The following is an 11,543-nucleotide window of genomic DNA, read 5'->3' on the forward strand; positions in this document are numbered from 1 at the left end:
AAGAGAGACTGGAGTCCACAGAGAGGGAGCTGCAGGCATCAGAGGTCAGTCACTCTTTAAGATACGGATTAATAGCAGCGATACATTTTGATGGGCGGAGGAGGGCTGCACTAAAACAAACACTCTCGTCCTTTTCTGGCACCTGTGGAGGAGGAGCGTCATCATGTGGACATTATCATCAGTTCTTACAGAAATAACATCATTAAATCTAAAATTAGTCTTTGTATTTTTATATTTATTGGCCCAATAAACCCAGTCCTGCTTCAATCAACTCCAGAAATTAGTAAAACATATACCCAAAAACAAGAAACCCACACGCTATAAACGCATCTCTTTGTCTTCGCGCAGATAGTTTCGGTTTAATTTGTCCAGGTGTTAATATACTTGAAACTGAGGGACATCGGCATAGTTACTGGGCTGATTCTGTAGTATAAAGTGACCACATTTAACTTTAAAGTCAGAGTAAAGCTGATGATACACAGAGCAACCTTTAGAGCAACAGTGCCGTCACTGGTATTGAGTAAAGATTACTACCTTAATTTCCTTCTTCCACCTCTCCACCATCCTCCCGTCCATCCGCTATCCGTTGAAAACATAGTCAGATTTTGCACCAGCAACATCGCTCAAAAAGTTTCCCTGTGTGTCATCAGCTTAAAAGGTGAATAAAGTATGTTTTACTGGAGCTGAAATGGTTCTTCACTTTAAGTACAGATGTTACAAAGGTTTCAAAAACATTTCAGAAATTCCATCATCTTGAAAAAGAACCTTGTTTTCATTTATCGCCACTGGTTTTTGTTGGTCTTCAGACGTAAAGAAGGTGGCATTCTCAGCTTCTCTCGGAGGTGACGGCCTTCAGAAGACGACGTCAGGAAGTAAAACGCTCCTCTACAAAGACGTGCTGACCAACATCGGACAGGCGTACAACGCTGAGACAGGTCAGAAACTCTCACAACAGATTACTGAGTTAATACTGACTTTGATTCGTCAGGTGGACACAAACATGACTGATCGTGTTGCTCTGTAACTGCTGGACTGTAAATATTTATCTGTAGGCTCCAACCTCCATTTCCAAAAATTTTCACGCTGTGTAAAATGTAAATTGAAACCAAAATGGGACGATGTACAAAAGATTGAATCTACTGACAGATTTGTCAAATATATGAGCTAAGATAAATCGGCGTCTGCGTTTATGACAGCCGATTAATGATGAATAAAAAACAGAAACTCATGTCATGAGTGTTGCATAGTTTTCCCACCAGAGGGCGCTCTGCAGCTTCCCTGAACCTGACTTAAATAATAAAAGGTGCGTTTGAGTTCATGCAGCGCTGACTTAAAGTGATGCATGCTGGACTTATAATAAGACCTGCTGCTTGAAAGTTGTGTCCGACTTTCGGTGGCGCTGCAAAACGTTGCCACGTCACATGACATTAAAATCTAGCGGGAGCAACGCCACAGCAGGCGCCAAGTCTGGCGGCCGCAGTTGCTTTTCTCCAGCTGCGTAAAGTTGGAACTAGACCTGAACGATTAATCGTTTTCAAATCGAAATTGCGATTGAAAAAACGTGATTAGTTAATTGTGGAGAGACGGGGATTATGGATTAATTATTCGTCAATCGAAACGCCATGCGCCTCCTGTTACGGTCCTACTCACCAATCAGAGCGGGCACAGGGCGTCTCCATTTTAAAACAACGAAACTAGAAGAAAACGTGGGATGATGGCGTCGAACAATCACAGGTAGCGGCTGAGCGCCGTCAACTCCCAATGAAGTGTTTCAGCAGCGGAGCGTTTAGCCTACACGTTGTTAACTCGTTAATTTGTCATTTTGTGTGATTCAACTACGGATAAGCGCTCTGCGAGCCCGCTCCACTCTCTGCAGGCTAACGTGACATATCCACATGGAGCATTTCAGAATAAGAGCGTTTTGCCTGCCTGTTTTTGTGACTTGTTCAGATTTGTTTATTTGTTCAGTTGTTCTGATTCTTGAGCTTCTACGATGGTTCAGTAGCTACGCAGTTAAATTGTTTCTTCTGTTTTAACTGTGTTTATTGTTGATGTGCAATAGGGAGTCTCCAAAGAGAGTTTTATTTTGAAAATCAACCGGATTCTCCAAGCCTGCGTGGTTCATAAACTGGCAGTGAATACTGAACTTTAGCAAACTTCAATAAAATAAAAAATTAAACACTTTTGTTTATATTTTACACAGCGTGCCGGCGTTTTTGCAAACAGCGGTAAAGCGTTAGCCAGGAGAACTGGAGAATAGATCAGATGTTGGTGTTTAAAGTTTGCTCTGCGGAACCAAACAGATTTTATAATTTGGAAATTCCAGTTAAAAATAAGAATTCAAACTTTTCTTGCAATTGAGTTATTTTGTCCCTTCTCACCTGCCATACGTCCCTGTTAATTAACCCTTCCCTCTCCAGGTGTGTTCAGAGCACCTGTGCGTGGAGTCTACTACATCCGCTTCACAGCCAACGCCCCCACCAACTTCCCCATGAGCGCCGTGCTCTACAAAAACAACGCTCAGATCCAGCTGATCGCCCACGAGCAGCCGTCCGGCGAGGGCAGCGACACGGCGTCCAACGGCGCCGCCCTGCTGCTGGAGGAGGGCGACACGCTGTCCATGCAGCTGTGGCACGGCACTCAGATCTGGGACAACAGCAACCACAGCACCTTCAGCGGCTTCCTGCTGTTCCCCATGTGAGGAGGAACACTGTCGAACCTTTAGTCAACATCTGAGAGGACGTTTTATCTCTGTTGTAAAACCATGTTCAGGTTACGTCTCCGCTGACCGAACCGGAGTTCCTCTCTAATAAAGTTTGACTGATAAAACTTCACCTACCTGAGCTTTAAAGTTTGAATAAAAGAAACAGCTTGTTGCAGCTCTTTCAGTTATTAAAACGGAAAATTCGAAAAACTTAAAAATCCTGGAATGAAAAGTTCTTTTTATTTTTAATGTTTCACTTCTAAGCAAGTAGTTTCATAACTAAAAACAAAAAAATTGCGGAATGAATCAGGTCAGAGACTAAACTTTGTATAACTATTTTTCCAACGTTGTCTCACACCTTGGGAACAACTAAATGCTTAAAGAAACATGAAGAAAATAATGTTATTTTAAGCATTGTACTCAAGAGCAAACCTCATTTATAGTGAGGAGACAGTGGGTTTAAATTAGAGCCTTACTGATATGGGATTTTCAAGATCGGGCAATATTGTTTCCCCCCCCTTGTTTTAAGAAGCGCATGACATAAACAGAGATATTCCCTAAAATGTTATGTTGAGACCAAGATACCATGACATAATGCAGTATAAAAAGAAACTTTGTTATAAATAGAACTTTGAACAAAAGTAAAACAAAATATATCAAGGTTTTGATGGACAAGAGGCAAATAAAACTACAGAAAAAAATAAAAATGTAAATATCTGATTTGCAATAAATTATGGAGTACTACTACTAAGTAAATAGTGTATGTATTGTGGGGGCCAGGAAAACAAACTATAAAAATTACCCATATACCACTACTGCTAGTACTCTCCTACACAGGTAATTTATATTTATATATGAAACTCTTTAATTTAATGTTCATTAGCAGAAGTACTCCCTAATTTATAACAAATCAGATATTTGTAAAATGTTTTGTACATCTGACTCTTATTTATCAAAACCTTGATATATTTAGTTGTACTTTTGTTCAAAATACTATTTATAACCGCTACATTATGTCAGGGTATCTCGGTGAGGTCTCAACATAAATATTTGGGATAATGTTTCTTAAAAAGAATATCATCCAGATTTTATAATCCTCAACTATTGAAATCAGCATCAGACGTAATAATCCTATATCGGTCGGGCTCTAATATCTAGGGCCCAGGATTTTGTGCTACGTCCCTGACCGATGTATTTTCCTGGAAATATTTTGAGTTTCAGAAATGCAGAAATAAAAGCAGTATGATGTAATCTGGTGGGAAATGGAGCAGGTTAAATAAAATAAGGGCTTTATGTAAGTGTTACAAAACATTTTTCCATCACAAAAAGCCTTTTTAATACTCACAAAACAAAGAAACAAGAGAAAACAAATGCACAATCCCTCTAAAGCCAATTACATTCTGATCCAAAAACCCACAAATCAGGATAATCCGTGACCCCTTTGGCTCCATGAAGAACAACAAAGCTTCGCTGCTCGGTTTGAGCTCCTACTTACCTAGATTTTAAAACATACCATCTAATTTTCTGGGTCATTAATGAAGTCACTGAGGCGCCATGTTTAATTCCCACCTGCAGGGGGAGTCGGAGCTCAAGCACAAGTATTCAGATTCCTCACTTATATTAAAATACAACAACCTAAAAACACTATTACAAGAAGAAGTCCTGCATTCAGCAGCAGGAGTATTACCAGCTTCATGGAGTTAAAGTATCAGCAGTAAAAGTATTCGTTGTGCAGTAAAAGTATTCGTTGCGCTCCTCCAAAGGATCAGCAGATGACTGATCATTAATGGGCGCGAGAAGAAGAAGAAAAGTTCTGCGTGTGCAGGTACAGAAAACAGGTGTTCCCGCAGACTCACCTGCAGAACTTGAAGAGGATCTTCTCAAAGACCAGAACTGGACCGGTGCTGCCCAGGATGGTGAGAGGCTGACCAGCAAACAGGGAGTAGGCCACGCCCGTCATGGACGCCCCGAACAGAGACTCTATGGCACTCTACCGGGACAGTGAGAGAGAGCGAGAGAGGTCATAATGTTGTACCGCCCCTTTAAGAGGAAACGTGACATCAGTTCATCGTCCCGTCAGTCGAGTTCTTACTATGTTTCCTTTGGTGGCTTCTCCCAGCAGCCCTCCGAACGTGATGACGGGCGACATGCAGGCGCAGTAGAGGAAGAGGACGGACGCCAAACACTGCAGGCTGACCGCGTCCCTGATGTCACTCCACAGGAAGGGCGCCTTCCTCCGGACGTCGTTCACCAAACCACCGAAGATCCTGACGGACAGACGGAGTCAAGTCACGGACACATTTCGCTCATCAGTGATGTTTAGGCGCCCCACATTTTCCCAGCAGCTTTAGCACCATGACAGTAAATTCTAACCTTCTGTCTTTTCGCAAAACACACTGATAATCTGTGACTGATTGTAAACAGTCGTTATTTGAATCACGGCACAAACTCAAAAATGTTTACACATATATATATTATTGTAAAACGAAACTTAAAAAGTGCTGACAAACTGTAAAGATCGACCAGCTTGGTAGCATCGCAGGAAGCGCTCCGTGCTTTATAGCCAGGTTTACTGGCGGCCATACAAGTGGCTGTAAAATGGTGGCAATGACTTACTCTTTTCTCTGCCTTTTTATCTGGCCAACAACACACGGCAACAGCCCTTTAAATATGACTTAGGTTCACCATCGGCTGATCTGCCACTTATCATACTGAGCAAAACACTACGGCAGATCTACAACATCAGCCCAAGATCAGTTCACACACAGGCTTATCGGCGTGTTGGTGGTAGTAAGAGATGCACAGATTGCATTTTTCCTGGCTGATTCCAATTACAGATTATTTAGAGGTCTGACCTGCCGATTCTTTCTTTTTAACAATTATAACTGACAGCATGCACAAACATTTTATGTTTTTTTATGACTATATACGTACCGTAAAACTTACGTACTAAACTTACTGCCTCCTTTACTGGCCTGGTGTGGGAACACATTTTGACAAATAAATGCCTGGTGTGGTTTTTATAGAAGTTCTTTGGATGTATAAAACCTCTTAAATGCCACGGGGTCGCCGCTTTAGCCGCTTCTATGCTGCTTAGATTGTTAACAGGCTACAAATATTAATGTTTAAACGTTGAATTTGATATTAATTTGATTAGTATTATTCTATAATTAAGTATTATTCTGTTTGAAATAAATAAACTGTTTCATAGTAGTTTCAGTTTTGTGCAAAAAGAATTAAAGGCCTGTCCCATGTGGACACCTGTCCTAAATAAAGGCAGGTGCGTGCCGTGTGGCGGCAGCTTGTTATTAATTACCGACGGAGCCACCGCAGTATGAATGACATCAATGACATGAAACGCTGTGTGTATGATGTAAAGATGGCGGTCACGTGATTTCCGCCTATGGCCTCAACAGATTTTTAGGCGCACTCTGTTGGTTTCTGCAAAATGACATTCAGAGCTCCAAAGAAAGGACAGCACGCCGTGCATGAAGCTGTGATGACGCAGCTGCAAGCCACATCATTACACATCTACACACGGACCCCTGGCGGTCCCCGGACCTCCCTTTGAGAACCACTGGTCTTTTCTTTTACGCACTGCCTGCGTGTCTCACACGTGCAGGTACAAGTGATCTTTTCAGAGTCCTGTACAGCGAGGCAGACTGACCTCCCCGTCCTCTGCAGCTCTGGTCCCGTGTGATGCTCCTCTTCCTTGATGGTGTCAGAGATGTGGGCGGAGCCATTAAGGACAGACGGCATCTTCCTCTTCTCCTGCAAGAGACGAAGGCACAGAGCAGAGTTCAGGTCAGACAGGACGGCGCTGAAGTTTTATTTCACGACCATCGCAATCTCTGAGGCAGACCTCACCTGAGACGGGACGTTCTTCGGGGGTTCGATGCGGATGCTGGGGTCCCATTCGCCCGGCGGAAGCACGGTCACCTGATCCAGGAACTCATCGATCCCCGACAGCAGGTCGATCCTGTCCCTCGCCTTGTAGGCAACATCGTGGAAAATCTAGCGGACAGAGAGACGAAGTCTGTTCATCAACTAATCTGGATCTCGTAACAGGAAGTAATCAAGCAGCTCAGCAAAGTAATTAACTAAATACAAGGATTTACACAGTCCATTCAGAATCGCCAAGTCCTGCCTGTAGTCGACCGCTAGTCGAATCATGTGTTTGTGTGCGGCGATTGAGAGCGCGGGTACAGACCGTAAGGGGGCGCTTCCAATCTCACGCAGCGTAAGTTTTGCTAGTAGCGGCTCATGTAGCCAACTTGAGTGACATCATGCACTTTTTAACTCAAGTTAAACGCATCACAGTGTAGCGCACATAAGCTGTTGCCATGGTTACTCTCAACCGTGCGCCTGCCGTTTACTCGCGGCGCGCTCGTCTCCCTGTCGAGCGACCCCGCGGGGCCAAGAGACTACGCTGAGACTTTAAGAACGTTCCTCAGACCACATCTTCCCGACACTACCCAGCATGCAGCTCTCCTCTTCGCTGTGGCGTTTGACCGCTCGTCTTGCTTTTCTTTATCCGCTTCTCCCACATGCTGCCGCAGCGTAGTCTTCCGAAGCCTCCCTCCGCTGCTGGTTTGCAGGCTGATAAACCCCCCCCCCCCTCCTGTGACTCATGGTTTTACTGGATTCAGAGCCAGCGAGCAACGGACTGTCAAAATAATAATAAACGTTGACGTGCGATAAAATAATTGCTGGCGTTATTGAACTAATGCCCGGCCCTATTTAAAACATAAGCAGTCCGACTCCATAAGCCCTGAAAACAGACGCTGAGTTCATCTGCAGGTCCTCTGACTGCAGGGCCAGAAATCATGCGTAACAAGTTGTTTTTATTAACTTTAACAGTACTTTCACTCACAGACTGGAGGTTCCTGTTCAAACGCCTGTGTAATAATTAATTTCAGACAAAATTTAACTTCCACGTCAACACAGACATCTATCTGCAGAGAATGCTCAGGTACAGGGCCCAGATGTCTGTGCGACACCTCGCGTGATGGACTGATGGGAAAGGTGGACATGTTGCCTGTTCCTGCAACACTCTGGTCCAGAGCTAACAAGATCCGAGTCCTCCAGCAGGGGGCACCACGCCTCTACAGAGTAAAGATTACCTTCCTGACAGCAGAGGAAAAAAAAGGGTGAAGAGTCTTAAATTAATCTAAAATGTTAAATTTCCTCTTTCTGGTCACGATAGAGGAGAAAACCGTGACGTCGGCGTATTAAAACTTCAGCTCTCTGTGTGAGGATTTCTCTCAGGAGACTTTATTTTTACTGTTTGTTGACCAGAAACTAAACGGCCTTGTCGTCTCACCTCGTCCGTCATCAGAGTGGCCATGGAGCGTCCGATCTCGTGGTACTGCGGGCCTTTTCCAAACGGGCCGAGCAGCAGGAAGACAAACCTGGACGGACGAGACAATAACGTCGAGTTTAACGGCTTAAATATTTCCCTCTGAGTGAAGCAGAATAGAAAGTAGCAGAAAATACTCAAGTATAATTTGGAGGTACTTGTAGCAGCTGCTACAACAACAGTGCGTGTTGCTCACCTGGTGGGCACCGGGACCTCTGTGAGGCCGGTCAGCAGCATGGCGGGGGACAGCCGGACGAAGGCGACGATCGGCCGCTCCAGGAAGTCCACTTCACCCACCAGGACGTTGGACGCCTCTGCGCCAGGAGGGATCTTCTTCATGAAGTTCATGTCCACCTGAAACAAACCAGGCAGCAGGTCGAGTCTCACTTTCCTCTGATCCGATACAGACAGGAGAGAAACCTACAGCACCATCTCACACATGATCGTTTTATTTTAGGGCTGCAACTACTGATCTTCATCGATTAATCTCAATCAATAGTGACATCATGAAGCAACAGCAGGCGTCCACCAAAACACTGAAACAGCACAGCTGAGCAGAGTCAGAGTCACGCCGACTTCACTGAACGACACAAACGACAACAGAATCCAAACGCACATCAACACGGCGCTCCACCACGATGAGCCACAACACAGGCCACTGATTGGTCGACAGCCGGCGGGTGGCAGACTTACAGCGGGCTTTCTGCCGGCGGCCGGCGGCAAACAAACACAGTTGCAGTCCTGCTGAGAAACACACACAGCTTCTGATTGGCTGCTGCAGGGTCACACTGACAAAACTACCAAGACTCAAAGTCATGTGACTGAACGCAGCTTGTTTATTGGCTCTCTGTGACCAATGTGAGTGACCCTTTTGTTTCAATTCTAAATGAATAAATAAACATACTGATCGGCTGTGCACACGAAACAGTTAGACACGTTCTTTATTTCTATTTTACATTTGAGTTTCCACTTTGTGTTTGTCCTTTCAGCATCTAATTTACATTTTCCAAATGGAGGAAGCAGCTGCTTGAACCACAGCCGTGTAGTTCAACCAACACACGCGTCCAACGGCGTTCTGACAGGAAGTGGACGCTACAAATTTCACTGCAGAGAAAAATGGAGAAGAAGAATTAAAAAAGAAAGTGTACTTCCATCCTCCAAAAGCCCAAGCCTGACAGGAAACACTGGAGAGGACGGGGTACCCGTCTACATACAGGGCGTTACGGCGTTACGTAACCAGGATACAAAAATAAAGTCACTGTATTCCGTTACAGTAGAGAAAATAAACCGATTACTTTAAGCAGAAAGTTTCCAACAGAAAATGCAGTGCTATTTACGGTTTACATGTTTCCGGAAAAAACACAGTGGCGATCTGTCGCCACGCCCCCTACCCATCATGCAGACTCATCACAGTTTGACCACTGGCTCTTGTCACCCCGGTCAGCTAACGAGGCTGTGTTTGGACCTGTTCATGTCGGGTTCACTTCGAGGCCGCTGGGCGCAGTTTAGTTGCTAGTTAGCAGCAGTTAGCTGACTTGCTACAGCAACAAGTACATTTACATTTATTCATTTAGCTGACGCTTTTCTCAAAAGCGACTTACAATTGCTACACATGTCAGAGGTCACACACCTCTGGAGCAACGAGGGGTTAAATGTCTTGCTCAGGGACACAATGGTGGACGGTCTCACAGTGGGAATCGAACCCACACCAAAGGCAAGCATCTTATCTATGCGCCATCACCACTCCTACTAAATTAAGTTAAGTAAAGCTTAAAAGGGAACTCGTACATCACAGAGCTGAGGCAGAGCAGCCGGGAACATCAGAGAGAAAACCAGATAATATTTTCCATCAAATAGGATCCAGTTTCTGCAAAATCAGTGAGTAGAGTTTTCCTTCAGTAATCAGTGGGGCCCGGCTCCAGAAACACATCATAAAAACAAAGAAAGCTTTTCATTGGTCACTAAATTAATCCAGGCCCCCCAGAGCAGGAGGATTCATCAACATTTTAAAACCCTTTTCTGGGAAATGACACACTAAATCATAAAGAATACAACCAAACATTTTGATTTCATGGGATATTTTATAGCCTAATATGTATGCACCTCTAAAAATCCCCTGAGCAGACAACACATCTTTGATACTCTTTATTTGCCCATTTGGCATTGCAGTAATCCAAAAGTAACTAAAAGTAATCAGGTTACATTACTTTTATTTTCTGGTACTTGGATTACGTTACTGATTACAATTTTTAACAAGCAATTGTACCAGATTACATTTTTAAAGTAACCCTCCCAACCCTGTCTACATACAGCCATTCTGTAAAACACCCCACATTTGAGAAGCTGGAACCATCAAACATCATTTTGGCTTGAAAGGTGATTTAAACAATTAATCAATTATTAAAATACTTGCCCTCCGCTTTGGCCAAGTAAGAAAGTGCAAGTCCTGCTAGCAGTGTTGTAAAAAATATTGATTTTGTTTGAATACATATTGATTCTGAATATTTTAAAACTCATTTTCCGCAGTATCGATACGGAAATGCGCTCACATAGACCCGCCTCCTCTCACTCACAGAGCTGTCTTCTAGTCTTATTTGCTTCGGCTTATTTTTCAGTCCTGCCCTACTGTGCTGTGATTGGCTAGTGCAATTAGATGCTGGCAAAGGACACAAGAGAGCGAATATCTAAGTTCATTAGATCATTTCGTAATTTAATTCGTCAGTCTAATCAATGTTGTGTCAATTTTTCAAGGTATTTTATCAAAGTTAGAAATTCCAGTATGGTGACACTATCTGATAGATTGTGATGGTGGCGACGGAGAAATGATCCTGGTCCAGTATGATCCAGAGCTTCATATCAACACCTGAACTCATGGATCTGATACCCAGCCTCCCTGGACCTGTGGTGAACACTTCCTGTAACAGAAGACATGAGCCAGTAGCAGGGGGGGGGGGGGGGGGGTCTTTACCTTGCTGAAGTCCACGGTGCTGTTTTCCCGGCTGCCGCCGTTGATGCGACTCTCGCCGTTCTTATTGTTGTCGAGGTTTCCTGGAGCCGAGTGAGGGGACGCCAGCAGACCTGCAGAAAGAGAAGAAGTGGTCAACTTCCACACTGGACAGCAGGAAATAAGAGCTGGTGGCGGATCAGGTTCTGCTTTGGTTTCTGACTGAATCCTGCAGGTGGACCAAAAAAACCACCTTCTGCCACATGACAACTTTATTTTGAACTTAACCGGAAACATCTTGGCCCAAGCCTGAGCAGAGCGTGCGCGTCACATGTTAACAGGTTGAAGTGATGCACCTTAGACAGAGTCGTCACACCAGCAACATCACAACTTTCACTACAACAAGCGACCCAAGCGGAAACCTCCAGGTCTGAAAGGTGACGCCTTAAACCTGCGTCCTCTCCAGCAGCCAGCAGGGGGCGACTTAAACCTGCGTCCTCTCTAGCAGCCAGCAGGGGGCGCCTTAAACCTGCGTC

General features: G+C 44.3%; 2 protein-coding genes across 2 annotated transcripts; one reads left to right on the top strand and one right to left on the bottom strand.

The window, feature by feature from the left end:
• Positions 1 to 762: 762 nt before the first annotated feature.
• Positions 763 to 2,879, top strand: LOC119918899 (complement C1q-like protein 4; the record flags this gene model as incomplete). Its single annotated transcript, XM_038739524.1, has 2 exons — positions 763 to 935; positions 2,421 to 2,879. Coding segments are annotated over 2 exons (454 nt in total), but the record flags the coding sequence as incomplete, so codon positions are not given.
• Positions 2,880 to 4,529: 1,650 nt separating this feature from the next.
• Positions 4,530 to 11,319, bottom strand: LOC119918900 (sodium bicarbonate cotransporter 3-like). The gene is made up of 7 exons (XM_038739525.1): positions 11,032 to 11,319; positions 8,260 to 8,417; positions 8,028 to 8,115; positions 6,572 to 6,718; positions 6,372 to 6,475; positions 4,797 to 4,971; positions 4,530 to 4,694 (listed from the first exon to the last, which is right to left on the bottom strand). Exons 1-7 carry the CDS (start codon positions 11,302 to 11,304, stop codon positions 4,557 to 4,559), a joined length of 1,083 nt encoding a protein of 360 aa, XP_038595453.1. The 5' UTR covers positions 11,305 to 11,319; the 3' UTR covers positions 4,530 to 4,556.
• Positions 11,320 to 11,543: the final 224 nt, after the last annotated feature.

Source organism: Micropterus salmoides, unplaced genomic scaffold (genome assembly GCF_014851395.1).
Source record: "Micropterus salmoides isolate LMB-PRFRI ecotype aquatic unplaced genomic scaffold, ASM1485139v1 Ms_hic_scaffold_2472, whole genome shotgun sequence".
NCBI lineage: Eukaryota > Metazoa > Chordata > Actinopteri > Centrarchiformes > Centrarchidae > Micropterus > Micropterus salmoides.

Coding starts and splice junctions, on each gene's coding strand:
- LOC119918900 (XM_038739525.1), bottom strand. CDS start 11,304: ATGTTTCCGGTTAAGTTCAAAATAAAGTTGTCATGTGGCAGAAGGTGG. Junction 8,116..8,259: donor GAGGTCCCGGTGCCCACCAG/GTGAGCAACACG, acceptor TCGTCCGTCCAG/GTTTGTCTTCCTGCTGCTCG. Junction 6,719..8,027: donor CCACTCTGATGACGGACGAG/GTGAGACGACAA, acceptor TCTGTCCGCTAG/ATTTTCCACGATGTTGCCTA.